The 15,586-nt window shown below is 35.6% G+C and overlaps 7 protein-coding genes, 7 long non-coding RNA genes and 1 other non-coding gene across 15 annotated transcripts, besides 3 other annotated features; 9 read left to right on the forward strand and 6 right to left on the reverse strand.

Moving 5' to 3' along the window:
• Window positions 1-62: part of an LONG TERMINAL REPEAT that runs on past the window's edge.
• Window positions 63-112: 50 nt separating this feature from the next.
• On the reverse strand, window positions 113-4,114 carry Tf2-9 (retrotransposable element/transposon Tf2-type; the record flags this gene model as incomplete). The annotated part of the gene is made up of 1 exon (NM_001021644.4): window positions 113-4,114. One exon carries the CDS (start codon window positions 4,112-4,114, stop codon window positions 113-115), a length of 4,002 nt encoding a protein of 1,333 aa, NP_001018800.2.
• SPOM_SPNCRNA.5366 lies at window positions 2,600-3,378 on the forward strand. The gene has a single exon (NR_194721.1). It is a non-coding gene; the product is annotated as a non-coding RNA (long non-coding RNA).
• SPOM_SPNCRNA.5367 lies at window positions 3,674-4,108 on the forward strand. The gene has a single exon (NR_194722.1). It is a non-coding gene; the product is annotated as a non-coding RNA (long non-coding RNA).
• Window positions 4,115-4,278: 164 nt separating the features above from the next.
• Window positions 4,279-4,627: an LONG TERMINAL REPEAT.
• Window positions 4,628-4,811: 184 nt separating this feature from the next.
• On the forward strand, window positions 4,812-7,213 carry pib2 (zf-FYVE type zinc finger protein and glutamine sensor Pib2). Its single transcript, NM_001021645.3, has one exon. It carries the CDS (start codon window positions 5,642-5,644, stop codon window positions 6,521-6,523), a length of 882 nt encoding a protein of 293 aa, NP_595745.1. The 5' UTR covers window positions 4,812-5,641; the 3' UTR covers window positions 6,524-7,213.
• Window positions 5,537-6,500, reverse strand: SPOM_SPNCRNA.5368. The gene has a single exon (NR_194723.1). It is a non-coding gene; the product is annotated as a non-coding RNA (long non-coding RNA).
• On the reverse strand, window positions 7,121-8,794 carry tuf1 (translation elongation factor EF-Tu Tuf1). Its single transcript, NM_001021646.3, has 2 exons — window positions 8,640-8,794; window positions 7,121-8,588 (listed from the first exon to the last, which is right to left on the reverse strand). Exons 1-2 carry the CDS (start codon window positions 8,772-8,774, stop codon window positions 7,404-7,406), a joined length of 1,320 nt encoding a protein of 439 aa, NP_595746.1. The 5' UTR covers window positions 8,775-8,794; the 3' UTR covers window positions 7,121-7,403.
• Window positions 7,264-9,432, forward strand: SPOM_SPNCRNA.5369. The gene has a single exon (NR_194724.1). It is a non-coding gene; the product is annotated as a non-coding RNA (long non-coding RNA).
• On the reverse strand, window positions 8,825-10,093 carry lsm3 (U6 snRNP-associated protein Lsm3). Its single transcript, NM_001021647.3, has 5 exons — window positions 10,021-10,093; window positions 9,887-9,979; window positions 9,799-9,816; window positions 9,630-9,744; window positions 8,825-9,528 (listed from the first exon to the last, which is right to left on the reverse strand). The coding sequence occupies exons 1-5, from the start codon at window positions 10,036-10,038 to the stop codon at window positions 9,491-9,493; spliced, it is 282 nt and encodes a 93-aa protein (NP_595747.1). The 5' UTR covers window positions 10,039-10,093; the 3' UTR covers window positions 8,825-9,490.
• Window positions 9,573-9,860, forward strand: SPOM_SPNCRNA.5370. The gene has a single exon (NR_194725.1). It is a non-coding gene; the product is annotated as a non-coding RNA (long non-coding RNA).
• Window positions 9,880-10,157, forward strand: SPOM_SPNCRNA.5371. The gene has a single exon (NR_194726.1). It is a non-coding gene; the product is annotated as a non-coding RNA (long non-coding RNA).
• A 110-nt stretch (window positions 10,158-10,267) lies between these two features.
• mrpl10 (mitochondrial 54S ribosomal protein uL15m) lies at window positions 10,268-11,322 on the forward strand. The gene has a single exon (NM_001021648.3). The coding sequence runs from the start codon at window positions 10,301-10,303 to the stop codon at window positions 11,063-11,065; it is 765 nt and encodes a 254-aa protein (NP_595748.2). The 5' UTR covers window positions 10,268-10,300; the 3' UTR covers window positions 11,066-11,322.
• Window positions 11,323-11,917: 595 nt separating this feature from the next.
• Window positions 11,918-12,988, forward strand: nop52 (Nop52 family nucleolar protein). The gene is made up of 4 exons (NM_001021649.3): window positions 11,918-11,969; window positions 12,014-12,121; window positions 12,178-12,466; window positions 12,649-12,988. Exons 1-4 carry the CDS (start codon window positions 11,927-11,929, stop codon window positions 12,860-12,862), a joined length of 654 nt encoding a protein of 217 aa, NP_595749.1. The 5' UTR covers window positions 11,918-11,926; the 3' UTR covers window positions 12,863-12,988.
• Window positions 12,989-13,151: 163 nt separating this feature from the next.
• On the reverse strand, window positions 13,152-13,223 carry SPOM_SPBTRNAPRO.04. Its single transcript has one exon. It is a non-coding gene; the product is annotated as a tRNA-Pro (tRNA).
• A 408-nt stretch (window positions 13,224-13,631) lies between these two features.
• Window positions 13,632-13,971: an LONG TERMINAL REPEAT.
• Window positions 13,972-14,083: 112 nt separating this feature from the next.
• SPOM_SPNCRNA.5372 lies at window positions 14,084-14,284 on the reverse strand. The gene has a single exon (NR_194727.1). It is a non-coding gene; the product is annotated as a non-coding RNA (long non-coding RNA).
• Window positions 14,285-14,517: 233 nt separating this feature from the next.
• Window positions 14,518-15,563, forward strand: clc1 (clathrin light chain Clc1). Its single transcript, NM_001021650.3, has one exon. It carries the CDS (start codon window positions 14,528-14,530, stop codon window positions 15,215-15,217), a length of 690 nt encoding a protein of 229 aa, NP_595750.1. The 5' UTR covers window positions 14,518-14,527; the 3' UTR covers window positions 15,218-15,563.
• Window positions 15,564-15,586: the final 23 nt, after the last annotated feature.

Consider the following 15,586-nt stretch of genomic DNA (forward strand, 5'->3'; position numbering starts at 1 on the left):
AACATGTGACATATAGTGATACTCAACGTAGTGTATTATAGCGTAGTGTAGTATTGCTGACATTGCCCTCCCCAAGATTTTCTATGTAAATCTGAGGATAAGTCATATGTTCTCAGATATTTAGATTATTGTTTTTAATATAATCATTGACAATTGCTTTGTCCGCTTGTAGCGCTGTAGCTAATGTAGTCCATCCTGACATAATAGTACTCGGATTTAGATTCGAAATGTACTTGACATTTAAGTAGAGTACTTGTTCTCTGTTTTTATGTTCTAGGATATGAAGAATTGTTCCAATATCAGACTCATCAATGGTAGCGTAATTGAGTTCTGAATTATGTCGATACTTTTCTAGGTGAGAAACATGAAAAGTAGATGAAAACATGTGCTTGATTGAATCTGGAAGATCCAATTCATAGTTGTTTGGACCCGACTTCTGTAACACATAGAACGGTCCTGCAAAACTAGGTGCTAATTTATTGGATTTATGAAGAAAACCTGTTTTCGTTCTTTTGACCATAACTAGGTCTCCAGGTTGAAATTCTTCAATTTCTTGTATTTTCATATCGAAATACTTTTTCATCTTTATGTTGTTTGTATTCAAGTGTTCTTTAACTGTTTGAAATACTTGGATCGTTTCCTGAGAGTTTTCGTCAGTTTTGTCACTAAAGCTAGGTAACTCTAAAGGTGATAAAGCTGGTGAATAGCGATGTACTATCTCAAAAGGTGTCATTTGAGTTGCTGAATGTATCGCATTGTTGTAAGATTGTTGCACTAGGGATATATGATCTACCCATGTATTTGGATGTGTGCTACATACACATCTTAGTAATTTCTCCACAGTTTGGTTTGTACGCTCAGTTTGTCCATCAGTTTGTGGTCTGTATGGTAACGAAAATTTCATAACGAAATTATATTTATGTGCGAAATCTTTCCACGTTTGGGAAGTAAAAATATGATCATTATCTGCAATGATTTCTTTTGGATTGCCGAAATAAGCAATAACTCGTTGATCAAACATTCGAGCTGTTTGCTCTGCTGTAATGGATTTCGTACAAGGTACTAAGATTGCCATTTTTGAAAATCGGTCAACTACCACGAAAAGTGCATTATAACCAGATGATTCTGGTAAAGCTGTAATAAAATCCATTGATAAAGATTCCCAAGGTCTTTCTGATGGGGGAATTGGTTGTAAAGGTCCATAAGGTTTATGATTCCTAGATTTGTTTATTTGACATGTATGGCAGTTCTGTACATATTCTTGTATTTGTTTTCTTATTCCTTTCCACGTAAATCTACGTAATATAATGTTTGTAAGAAGTTCAATGCCTGGATGAATCAATTTACCTTCTTCATGATACTTTTTAATAATTGTCCTAGTCAGCTGAGTATCATTAGGTAATAAGATTTGGTCTTTACTGTTAATTAGTAAGCCATCTTTGAGTTGGATATTCTCTTCCACTCGTTTGTCTTCATTGTTTAGTAAATTCAACAATTTTGTATCATTCGTATATTCTGTAACCACTTGGTTTTTAAAATCATCGGTTATCGAGATTTGATTAACAAAGTTGATACTATTGTCTTCTGAATCTTTTGGAATTGGTTCTGTTTCGTCAACAATTCTGGATAAGGCATCAGCTATGTGATTTGCTGATCCAGGTCTGTAGTTAATTTCAAAGTTGAAGTCTTGTAAAAATAATTGCCAACGAGCTAAACGTTTGTTTTCAGGCTCGGATTCGTTAGTAATGCGACCAATTAAGTTTCGATGGTCTGTTAAAATTTTGAAAGGTTCGATAGTGGATTCTAAATAGTGTCTCCAATGTTTGAGAGACTTAATGATTGCAAGCATTTCTTTGTCCGATACGCTATAATTTAATTGTGCTTTAGACATCTTTGCTGAATAGTATCCAACAGGATAGTATTTATCATCATCATGTTTTTGAGACAATACGGCTCCTACAGCGACATCTGAAGCATCAGTTTCCAGTAGAATCTTTTTACTGAAATCAAAGTGTCGTAGCACCGGAGGAGAAACTAAACATTGTTTAATGTTTTCTATCGCTTGGGTTTGTGTTGGTGTCCATTTCCAGCGTACATCCTTTTTCAAAAGATTATTGAGTGGATGTGTTAATTGTGATGTCTTTGGAATGAATTTCCTAAGATAATTGACAGAACCTAGAAATTGTCGTAATTCTTTACGATTCTTAGGTTGCTTCCATTGTAAGACTTTGTCTATATTTTCTTGACAAGGCGTAAATCCTTTTTCCGAAATGTGATACCCTATAAATTTTACTTGTGATTGGTGAAATTCACATTTTGCTTGATTGATAATTAAGTTCGCATTTTTCAATTTCTGTAGAACGTCTTTAACATGTTTTACATGTTCAGATTCCGATTTTGAATGAATTAAAATATCATCCATATAACATACTACATGTGATTCTTTGGCTTCACCAAGTATTGTATTGATAAAGTATTGAAAATGTGCTGGAGCTGTAGATATGCCATAAGGCATTACTAGATATTCAAAAACTCCACGAGGACAGCGAAAAGCAAGTTTATGTTCATCTCCTTTTCTTACTCGTATCAAGTGATAGGCACTTTTGAGGTCAAGTTTAGTAAAAATTGTAGAACCTTGTATTTTAGCAAGTAATTGTTCAATAAGTGGTAACGGATATATATTGGGTTTGACATACTTATTTAAAGGTTTGTAGTCAACCACCATTCTCAAGGTGCCTTCCTTTTTCGGAACGAACATTACTGGACAGGCGTTAATGGCTTTAGATTCTCGTATAATTCCACTTTTTAATCCTTGATTAATTTCATCATTCATAGCTTGCATTTTTCCCGGTGGTAGCGGGTAATTTCTGATAGGTAATCTGTAGTTTTCTTGAGTTAGTTCAACTTCAAATTCTAACCCTTTTATTGGCTTTGGTAGCTTTTCCGTATTGGTTTCTGCAGTAATGTCTTTGAATTCTTTATAGATATCTGGTAACTCAGGTTCCTTGACAATATTTGAAACTTTGTTCATTTGAGAGAGCGTGTGTTTACTGCTAGATATTTCAATGTTATTGTCATATAATGTTGTGAAGGAGATAGCAGCTGGATGCGAAAATTTCTTTACAACCAAGAATTCTGTTTTGATTGATATTCCATTTAGACTTATGTTAAGTTTTATTGTTTTGCGATTAATCTTATTTGGATAAACTCCACCATATATCACACTTTTTGACCAGGGTCTGGTAGGCAGTTTATGTGCTCGAACAGTTTCTTCTGTTATAATATTTGCTTGAGCGCCCGTATCGATTAGACAGGGTATTGAGCACTTGAAGTCTGGAAGTTCAGCTTGTAATACCATTTCGTAACGTTTCCTAGTATGATTTAGGAATTTGTTAGATGAGTATTCTATTCTCGAAACATTTGTCTTCCTCAGGTTTCTGCTATTAGTGGTGTTATTTTTCTTTGAAAGGGACTCTTTTCCTAGATTTTTATTTTGCAGTTGAAAACGCTTGTGAGTTTTACCATACGAGGCTGTTCTTTTGTCCTCTAAAAAGTCATAAATTTCACTGATTTCTGATTTCCAGTAATTTCTTTCCTTTAATTTCCTTAAGGAATATGGCAGCATCCATAATATAAACAAGCGAGTATGGAAATCATCAACATTTGCTTTTGACATGAGTTTCCTTATAAATTGAACTTTGTCCAATTGATTTCTAAAACCTTCAAATGTTTTAGTTAAACGATCACCTTTGTTGGATCCTTGTACTTTCCCTGTTTGTCTGAGTAATTCTTGCCATGTAAGACTTCCATTCTCAGAAAACATGCGTTCAGCGAATTGTTGCTCTAATTCTTCTAGGTGATTCAATGTATACTGTCTTTTAGTATGCTCATTTGGGAATAATGAAGGGTATTCAGTAAAGTGTTGATCAAGTTTTGAAATGTAACTTTCAACATCCTTATTAGGATCGAATTTCCCTATCTCTGGTACATGCTTCGATAATATTTTTGCAAAAAGGTTTATTAAATGTTCGTCTGATGTTTGAATTCCATCCAAATTCTCTGGTCTCCATCGTTTTGCTCTTGCTTTCATATAACGATAATTTGCGTAGGACATTGTATATGTTTCCTTTGGGAGATTTCAAAAGGGATAACAGTCCTTCCAAAGTTCTTTCTCCTTTGAACCCAGAAGGAGAGAAATATATATATTTATGATATATATTTATTCAATAATTCCTTTTTCCTAAAGGAGTTAATTGTAGATCACAAGAGTTCAGTTATTGTAAGCTACGCAGTTTGGTATCTGATTTAAGGATACGTAGAACTGCGGTGAGTTTTCCTTGTGATCTATTATATTACAATACACAGGTTGTATAAGTAGCAACTGAGTATAGGTATTGTATTAACTGGGTTATAATGTTACCTATCACTAATATAGCTCATAACTGAACTGAGGAACGAGGTTCAGCAGTAGCTCTATTTATAGTATTCAGATAATATTGATCTTAATAGATTATCATTAAGATCAATCTCCATATCGTATCATACATGGTACGATATATAATTAGAACATGTGACATATAGTGATACTCAACGTAGTGTATTATAGCGTAGTGTAGTATTGCTGACAATTAATCTATTAAAACGTAGCTCCTTTGTTTTTTACAATCTAAAGTTAAGGAGGTTTAAATTTTATGTGGTAAAATATATTAATGATGCACAGGAATGCACTAGATTATCAGTTATCGGTGGCTTTTGGTTGGTGAACGCGAGAGTGGGAATGTAACATCAAACGATGCGTTTTCGATCCTACCATTAACCAACTATATTGCCACAAATTCTCATTGATTATAGAAAAACAATTTTCATACAAGTAAAGCAGAATCCAAAAATTTGTTCTTATTTAAACAGTAAAATTAATTATTTTACGTTGGATTCAATTCTTCCGCAACAATATCAGTGTTTGTTTTGTTGGAAGTGAAAGTTATATTTATAGCCGCTTTTTCAGAAAGTTACTTATTCTTGGCACAGACGGTTATAATTCCATTATCAATTCTTTGTCTTTTATTTTTAAATTCAAAGTTGTAGCCGTAATTTTATCTGTTAGTAATTTGGTTGTGTTTGGGAAGCCTCATTTATCATTCTCTCAAAAACAACTATTTCAATCATTTATTCATCTTTATTTTTTTTTACACAATAAGTGATATTTCACTCTCCAGCACATCCGAACCCTTACTAAACGGAAGGCAAACCTACGGCCATAGAAATTTTGCATACGAAAGTTTAGTTGGTGAACTTTCGTTAAAGAGGAACCTTGTATAAGAAAAATTTTCAAATTATTTCATTTACATATTTTTTTTGTACTTCTTCTTTTTGCTTTTGTTAATACTTTCTTTAAGAATTCAATATTTCTTAAACTTTTACCCCTCTACACACTTTTTCATCTCTAATCGATCGGTCAATTGATTTGATCGGCTTTTTTTTTTTTTTTTTCATCTACCGGTTTTCACAAAGTGTCATCACTGTACACTTACTTGTTCATACTTAACTACATATCCTAACCTATCCTACCCTATTCTTTTATTTTCTCTCTTCTCTTCTCTTCAATTGAGAATTGTCACTTGCATTTTTACTTTTTTTCATCATGACAACTGTTCACCAATTGTCTGGACATGGTCCTTTGTCGCGTTTAAACATTTATTCTGGTGCCTCTCCTTACACTCAACGGGTGCGTCCGTCTTACGAACTCATCGAAGCTCCTACCAGACAAGCTACCAATGGCACTGGTTCTGTTTCTGGCTCCCCTAACTCTTCTAGCAATAGTACTCCCGCTAATCAAGGTTCTTTACCTTCCCATACCAACCCCCAACTATATTCTTCCATAACTAGAAAAGAGCGTCCCGAACTCTTCCGCTCTTACTCTGGCAATCCGCGTCTCAGTAAACCTTATGCCTCATCAAAACTTGCTGCCAGTTCTCGCACTGCCTCTTATCAAGCAATGTCTTATTCAGTTAGTCCTACCTCTACCAATTCTTCCGTAGCTACCTCTCTCAATTATCAATCGTCCAGAGAGACCGGAATTTCCAAAGACCACTGGAAACCAGATTCCGATGTCTCGGTCTGTTCTTTTCCCTCCTGCTCAGTTCGTTTCGGCCTTTTTGATAGAAGGCATCATTGTCGTCGATGTGGAGATATATTCTGCGCTCTTCATTGCGATCGTAACATTCCCCTCACTATGGATGTCAAGTTTTGTCTTGCTGGCTCTTTATACCGTTCTTGCGTCTCTTGCTTTTATGAATACCTGAAATGGAAACAGTCTATTGATTTGGCTTCTTCTAACGATATCACTGTAATCGAAAGCACTATTGCACCACAGCAAGCCACTACTCATCCTCCATCCCAACCCAAGAATGCTGTATCTGTACCAATCCCAAAAATGGACTCTACGGACTCTAAAGGTGAACTTCCTTCGGAGAGTTTGGTATTGGGAACAGTTCCAGATAACTGGGTTTGGAGTACCTTTTAATTTTTTTGTGTCAAATCTTTTCGCCATGGAGTTACTTAAAGTAATTTCACTATTGTTTTCCCCTTAGATATATGTTTTTCTTTTCCGCTTATGCTTTATGCTTTTCTTGTTTATCTTTAATAATTTTGGCCTTTCTCTTTTTTTTTTGTGCTGCGCATATATTTTGTTTATTGGCTCTTGTTTTCTTTTTATACCGGTATTTTTTTCCTTATTTTTTTAGGCTCCTTTCATTCTCAATTTAATGAGCCAGGCTACTTTCTTTAGTAGCTTTCTCTTTTGGCTATTTGCTTTCCGATTTTTCGGGTTCTCTCAACTATGCTTTACTTAAACCGAATTCATAAAGGTATTTACAATATGTGAGTAATGGTCGTCCAGGATTTTTTTGCTTTTAACAATTGAATACTACAAAATTTTTGCCGTGTTAAAATAGCACTAATTATCGTTTCCTGCTAGGTTTATGATTCCCTTTCATTTTTCTGTGTATTATCCCACATTTAATTGTTACAAATTCCCCCCTTTTAAGTTTTAATATCTTTCTCTTAGTCTCACTATGTCTTTCGACCCGCCGTTGCGTTTGTTTAAAACGGTAGTAATATAGTTAATAGGTTCGTTCTACAAAACATTATATTTAGCTCTTGTTTAGTAAATTGAATAGCCATCCTTAAAATTCGGAGTGAAAGTATTGATTCAACGTTATTTTATTATTTGTTTTATAACTTTGGCTAACAATAGTAGAAACTATAAAAGTATCAAATACCATTGTCAATGGATGCAAAAGTCTTATTACAATAATGACACTGTAGTTATAGAATTCTGAGAAGGGACATAATATTGGTATTCAGCATGCAAAATTTTTAAAGCCAATAAGTTCATAAATGCACTAATCCAAAAGTTCAGTAACCAAAGCTGTGCCTACAGTGCTTCCACCCTCACGAACTGTGAAGCGTTGTCCTTTTTCGATGACAATGGGGTGAATAAGCGTACAGATCATCTCGACATTGTCTCCAGGCATAACCATTTTGTCTGAGTCGTTAGGATCAGGGTGGGTAAGTTCGACAGTAACGTCGGAAGTACGACTGTACAGTTGGGGACGATACTTGTCAACGAAACCGGTACGACGACCTCCTTCCTCTTTTGTCAAAATATAGAATGATGCCTTGAATTTCTGATGAGGAGCAACGGTTCCTGGTTGAGCGACAATCATTCCACGTTTTAATTGCTCTCGCTTGATAGAACGAAGTAAAAGGCCACAATTGTCACCGGCAACGGCGGCATCAAGCTGCTTTTTGAACATTTCAATTCCAGTAACGGTAGTCTTTAAATGGCTACCATAACCGACGATTTCGATTTCAGCACCCTTCTTTAAAGTACCGCGCTCGACACGGCCAGTGACTACAGTTCCGCGACCTGAAATTGAAAAAACGTCCTCGATGGCCATCAAGAAAGGGACATCCGTTTTTCTTTCAGGAAGAGTAATATAACTATCAACAGCTTCCATCAATTTAGTAATACTATTGAGACCAATCTCAGGCTCACGACCCTCTAAGGCACATAAAGCACTGCCGCTAACAATTGGAGTATTGTCACCATCAAATCCGTATTCGGAGAGTAGCTCACGCATTTCCATTTCGACAAGCTCGATCATATCAGGCTCGACCATATCGACTTTATTGATGTATACAACAATTTGCTTTACACCGACTTGACGAGCCAGAAGCAAATGTTCACGAGTTTGAGGCATTTGACCATCGGTAGCAGAAACAACAATGATAGCGCCATCCATTGTAGCAGCACCAGTAATCATATTCTTAATGTAATCGGCGTGACCAGGACAATCCACATGGGCATAGTGACGATTAGCAGTTTCGTATTCAACATGGGCAGATGAAATGGTAATACCACGTGCCTTTTCCTCGGGGGCCTTGTCAATTTGACTATAATCCATAAAACTAGCTTGACCAAGATCAGAAAGGCATTTAGTAATAGCAGCCGTCAACGTCGTTTTACCGTGGTCAACATGACCAATAGTACCAATATTGACATGCGGCTTTTTTCTAACGAACACCTTAAAAAAGTTAACAAGTAATCAAAAAGATGAAGAATGAAAAAAAAATACCTTTTCGTCAGCATAAGTTCGAGCTGGGACGGTGAACCGGTTAATCAAACCTGAAGCGAAAGAAATGCGGTTCAATCGCAAGCAATTTTTTCTAAAGCCTTGAAAGAGGAGAGAGGTAGCTTTAGCTGAATTCATAACGAAGGGAGCGTGTAGGCAGAGGAGAGGTCTCTGGCGCTCGTGTTGTCCTTGAAATAAGTCTCAGCGGTGCGCATCGTTATGAGAATACTATTGACACGAGCATTTCATGAAATAAATGGTCCTGGGTGTTTGGATACAATCAATATTTGTAGAATTTATTTTATTTTGTTCTATTTTACCGCTACGCCTATATATGATGATACGCTTGTTAATAATAAAAAAATACTAGATGAACTAGTGAACAACACCGCCAAATCGAAAGCAATTGATAGTTTTTTTTTATTTGCACAATGAATGGTATTATGTCTCTGATCTCTAAAGGAATGTCAATCTGATTTTGCTAGATCGCAAGAGCAACCACCATGCAAGCAAAAATCGCTTACTATCCTGTCAAGTACAAAGAATAAAACCATTAATGAAAAGTCTCAATGACAAAGCTCAGCGTCTCGTGAATGTTGGTTAACTTCGAAGAGTCTTTTGCTTTTATTAAGTAAAAGGATGTAAGGAATAACAAGAAGTGGTGCGTGACTAAAGAAAGATAAAACTATCCATCCAACGGAATAAAGGAAAATCAAACTTTTCTGTAATATAGAATACTCAAATCAAAAGTCGTTACTATTGTACGAAGAAGCACCTCTAAAGCGAAAAATTTTAAACAAAAGAATGAGATAAAAATATGTAGATAGCTTTGTATAGTAATTTTATTCGTTCCTTTAATTACGAGGTGGAGCAATCAAAATAACCGAATCACCTAAAGTTCATTAGCATTTGGCGAAAAAGGAAAAACAGTTTCGAAAAGGAAAGCTTAATCATGGTCAAACTTTTCGAGCGTAATATTTAGAATCTACGTACCACGAACAAAGAGCATCTCATAATGTTTGCGAATCGTTTTTAAGGCCTTGTCCTTATCGGTCTCTTCATCATCAAAAATAGTTACAATTTCTTCAGCATCTCCTAGTACCATATTCTAAAATACGTGTAAGTAATCCATCCAAATGCGAGTTATGAATATGATTCATACCAAATGTTCATCATAGGCCTACAATCGAGTTAGTATAACCAATTCAGAATAAGAAAAATATTCAAGAAACGTTAAAAAAATTTCATACATGAAGACGGCCATTTAATTCTCTATCTCCCCGTAATTTTACATAAACGATTTCATCCAAAGAAAGCCTCACCAAATCAAGAGGTTCCGCGACCTACAAACATTAGTTACCGAGTTACTGTTGATAAATCTTACTGCCTGTGCCGATTCCATTATAAAGTAAAGGGTTATTATATCTACCAAGCAAGATCGCTGTTGCTGCAATTATGCACTGGCATATGTCAGGAAGAAATAAAGGAGGAAACAAATTCGAATTGCGCAGTGCAGCGATGCTGAATATAGTAATAAAGATATTTTTATGAGACGCTATAGAATTTTACGTATTCGTGTGTGTCCGAATCTTTTGTAATAGTAAACAGCAGCCTTGGACTTATTACCATCTAAACTCGACGAAACCCGTTTTTTGAATTGGAAAATGTTTAATATTTTATCTCGGGTTTGTCGCAGTTCTTCATTTCATGGTTTTTTGAGATCCTCTGGTTATCCAAGATTTGGTGCTAGTTTCCGCGGCATCAGTATGTTGAATGATTTAAACAACAGTGCAAATTATCAGTCAAAGAAGCGAGTGGGTAGAGGCCCTGCGAGCGGTTTAGGAAAAACCTCTGGACGTGGTCATAAAGGATCTGGTCAAAGGCGTGGACGGAGAATTAAACCTGGTTTTGAAGGTGGTCAAACTCCTATCACCAAATTATTTCCTAAAGTTGGTCACAGTACGGGACATTTGAAGAAACCGTTGCGTCTGGGGTTAGGGAGAGTTCAGGAATGGATTGATCGTGGTAGATTGGATGCTAGCAAGACAATTACTATGAAAGACCTCCTCGATAGTAGATGCTGTAGAGGTATTAAACATGGAGTTGAACTTACTGCTGACGAACCTGGACTCCTTAAAACAGCAATTTCCATAGAAGTTTCTAAGGCTACAGTTCAAGCTATACAACAAATCAAAAATGCAGGCGGCAGTATAACAACAGTATATTTCAGCCCGTTGGCGCTACGTGCCCATTTGCATCCTTCAAGTTTTCGTACACCTCCTCGCCCTCCCCTTCCAGTTTCAAAGAAAGACATACGCTACTACACAAATCCACATTTTGCAGGGTATCTTGCCAACGTTAAAAATATTCGAGAGCTATATTATGGCGACCAACGATTCCCCTACGAACCGATTGTTAAAGATAAATAAGTAGTTCCCATATTACATCAGAACTTGATATATGTTCATCAAAAATCCCGCTTTCCTAATATGTCCTTAAAACTTTGTTATGTCTATTGATGATTCCGTGCAGCCTCCTTTACTTTCTTGGATGGGTTACATGTTGAGTTTTGTAAGGAAATATCTGCATCCTTTTCTTAGTACATTTGTATAATTACGTTTCCAATTTCGGTGTTTGAGCTCTCTACTGACTTTTTCGCTTACAGTTCAATACCCATTAGTAATATTTTGAATACCTTTCTCATTCGAAAATATAGCTTCCTTCTTTATCCCCCAAATCCCCTTGTTGTAGTCAGTTCATTCTCTGTCAGATAAACCCTTTCTCACATTTATTCATTTGCTTCATTAGTAGATTTGAGCATTCGCAGTCATGCACTTTTTTTGTATAATCAAGAACCCCTGCCGACTGTTTGTTAAATTATTATCTTTTGCCTTTTTTTGTTTAAAGCTTTCTTAAAATTTTTTCATCCTCCGATTGTCTATCCAACAGGAAAAGATCTTTCAAAGGATCTCCTTTTCAAAGGCATGCAAGGAAGAAGAAAAAGAACATTTGTTGATCAATGGAACGGTTAAAGACTTATATATAAGAATGACTAAGAAAACCGGCATTTGTAATAGAAGTGTAAGCGAACCATAGTAGTACATTAACCTTATGATCAATTAATCTACATAAACGGTCAATTCTAAAAAAAATAATACATATTGACTGGGAAACTCCTTATTTCATATATTAGAAAGGGACATTTATCAACTCTCCAATTAGTGCACTAAAACGCAGTATGGAAGGAACGATGCTAAGAACTGCTTCAACACTTTGTCAATAAACCAACAATGTCGGCTCCGTCGCCGTTTATTAAGAAACTTGCAGCTAATGGTAAATTTCTTACATATAAATGATTAATGTACTAACACTGTAAGATCGAAAAACTCGTGATAAGGCTCTTGAATCGTTGCAGCGGTTTTTAAGCCAAAAGAAAAAATTTGAAAGGTTAGACTTTCTCAAGCTTTGGAAGGGCTTATTTTACTGTATGAATTTTTTTGGGTTATGAATGTAAATCATCTAATTGTTTTTTAATATGCAGGCATGTGGATGGCTGATAAACCCTTATACCAACAGAAACTCTCAGATAATTTAGCCGCGTTGGTTCCAATTGTCTGGATAGACAATAGAATATTATTTCAATCTACTTTTTGGGAAACTATGGGTCGTGAATGGACGGGAATTGATATTTTACGAACAGACAAATTTTACTTGTTAATGCGTAGATTTTGTGCTGCTGCGTTTCGGGATATTCAAACAAGAAGTAAAACTGCTTTGCTGGACAAAGTAGTGGCTGAATATAATCAGATGTGGATGGATGGTCCTTTTAAGTAAGTTGTTTTCGTTCCCGCGTGTGGGAATTTGTTTATTATATAGATTGCTTTTGCGTTGGAGACTTTTAGAAAAGTTTTGCAACGCTTTTACTTCCTGCTTACATCAAACTTGTTGAATAGCTATTTCTTAATTTTTATCATTTTTCTGTTTATTTGGACAGACTACTAACTGCTTTTAGTACCGAAAATCTTGCTTTTCCAAATGGGATTTTATTCCATTTAGCTGATATATGGACTGAGGAATTAAGAAAAGTCTACCCAGAAGATGTACCAAAAGCGGACTGGTATCTTCCTTTTGATTCTACAATCAAGTCAAGTCATAATGTTGTCTTAAGAAAGACGCTTCCCAAACGTCTTGATCGGGTTTCTGAATATACAAAGGATTCACAATAATTAATTGATTCGGCACGTTTATTAGGTTTTGGTGAACTAAAAAAATATATTGGTGGTAATATACAACTTGTGGTTTGTAATAGACATTAATTATTCATATGATTGAACTTTTCATTTCCGTACCCCTACAACAAAAGTTTCGTAGTAATGCTGTTTCTTTTCTTTCTTAAGAATATCCAGATCGTCTTCATGTAGAGTAGATATGTGCTTATATTTTTATAACTCTTAAGAGGTGAAAAGATATAAGTAATCGATATTTACATCAAGTTGTAAAAAAGTGTAAAAACATGGGCTGTTGTGGGAATCGAACCCACGACCACCATCACCCTAAGATGGTATCATACCACTAGACCAAACGGCCACTATTGATTTATGTTGTCAAAAAGGTTTATACAAGACAAATGAGAATCGTTATATTTGATTGTTGCTTGACTTGTGTTTTAAACATTCCTAATGAACATTCGTAATCAATTACCCGACGTGCTTAGCAATAAATATTGGCATATACATTGCTCCCATTCGAATGCATAGTTGTATAGTACATGTACAATCAGGCCGCACAAATACATTCAACAACTGTAAGGTTGAGTAAAGATAATTACTCAAATTTAAAGACTTTTTGTGAGTAAAACAGTCAGATTGCAGTAAGACCTCGATATCATAATTAACCTCTAGAAATACACCATGTAGGAGTTTAAGATATTAAAACATACTATGTAAAAACGTTTTAACTGTCAGCAATACTACACTACGCTATGATACTCCACGTTGCATATCACTATATGTCACATGTTCACAATGTTCTATTTGCTCTATCAACTATTACATGATAAGTCATCAAGATGGAGATATAATATCATTCATGATAAGATAACTATCAGATATAATTCTTACTACTTCAAATATTATAAATTGAGAACAACTGAACCTCGTCCCTCAGTTCAGTTATAAGCTATATTAGTGATAGGTAACATTATAACCTAGTTAATACAATACCTATACTCAGTTGCTACTCATACAACCTGTGTATTGTAATATAATAGATCACAAGGAAAACTCACCGCAGTTCTATGTATCCTTAAATCAGATACCAAACTGCGTAGCTTACATTAACGCATTAATCTGATATATTATATTATTTTAACGTTGGACAAGAAAGTGAATGTTGCACGTTATATTATTTCAACTGAAACTTCTTCCTAAAGCATTTAATTTTCATACTAAATGCGACCGGAGTCACTAATAATTCGGTAGTTATAAGATCCTTGAACAGTGTTTGCTTTAATGTCTTGGCGTTCCTATTTGACAAATCTCAAACTCCCGACTTGATCAAACTAACAAAACTGTACCTCGTACTGCGTTCACTGTCATTTTTATGTTTCATGTATTCATTTTTGTAAATTATAAAAGATGGTATACTTTCTATCTATCTTGGTTTAGCGAATTTTTTTATAAGAAAAAAAACCTCAGTGTTATAGATGTTTATTTTTTAGTGATATATAACGAAAAATAAAATACTGGCTGAATTTAACGATTTGGTTTATATCATTGACACGTTAATATAAATAGCGAAAGAAAAGACGTTTCGCTAAATTATGCTACACTCAGCAAAGCTGCTGTCTACTTAGATGCAGATACTACCACTTTCAACCTTTACCAACCACCATGTCTCAATTTCCGGCTTTAGAAGACTTTGACGACGGTTTGGTTACCGCTCCTGTTGATGACTCTAAAAATAATACTGATTTCTTGGAACGCGAAAAGTTGGCACTTGGAGAGGATGCTGGACAATTCGAAACACCGGAGGATAAAGACGCGTTGTTGAATTTTGAAAATGATTCGGAAGCTGAACAAACTAGATTTGAACAGAACTTTCCTCCCATAGATGCTGAAATGCAAGCCTCTGGTACCTTTTCCGCTCCGAAAGCTCCTTACATGGGTCAAGCCGAAGTTCATCCCCCTGAAGACGAAAGCGGTGACCCCGAACCCGTTCGCAAGTGGAAAGAGGATCAAATGAAAAGGATCCAAGAAAGAGATGAGTCTTCCAAAAAGTTGCGCGAATCTAATATCGAGAAGGCCCGCAAGGCTATTGATGATTTTTATGAGAATTTTAATGATAAGAGAGATAAAGTCATTGCCAAGTCGAGAAAAGAACAAGAAAAACTGTTGGAAGAAAATGAAAGCAAATCTACTGGAACTACGAGCTGGGAGCGTATCCTGAAGCTTATTGATTTATCCGATAAGCCTGAGGCTCATGGCCGCTCTACAGAACGCTTTCGTGAACTTCTCATCAGCCTTGCAAAAGATAGCAATGCTCCTGGTGCTGCCGGCACAACTGTATCCTCTTCTTCTTAGAGATAAAGCTCTCCAATCCTTTTTGCTTTCAATGCTTGCACACTACCCTTCCTTTTGACACAATTAGCAGTGTTTAAAATAATATCTGACTAAGAATTTTTTTTATAATTTATACTTTTTTAAGTATTCAGTTCTCATATAAAATTCTTTGTCTACCTACTACAGATTTGTAACTATACTTTTTCTTGGATCTGTGCTTTGATATTTAGGGTATGTCTGTTTATTCGTCCTTCCCTTATATTGCGTTTCATAACGGTATGCCGTCTCTTGGTGTACTGCTTACCGCTTTTTATGCTTGTTGATTTTGTCGACTTTCCACCCTTTAATATGATTTCTAAAATTATTTAAAAATACTTGAACCTTTTACCG

This window comes from Schizosaccharomyces pombe (assembly GCF_000002945.2).
Source record: "Schizosaccharomyces pombe strain 972h- genome assembly, chromosome: II".
Taxonomy (NCBI): Eukaryota; Fungi; Ascomycota; class Schizosaccharomycetes; order Schizosaccharomycetales; family Schizosaccharomycetaceae; genus Schizosaccharomyces; species Schizosaccharomyces pombe.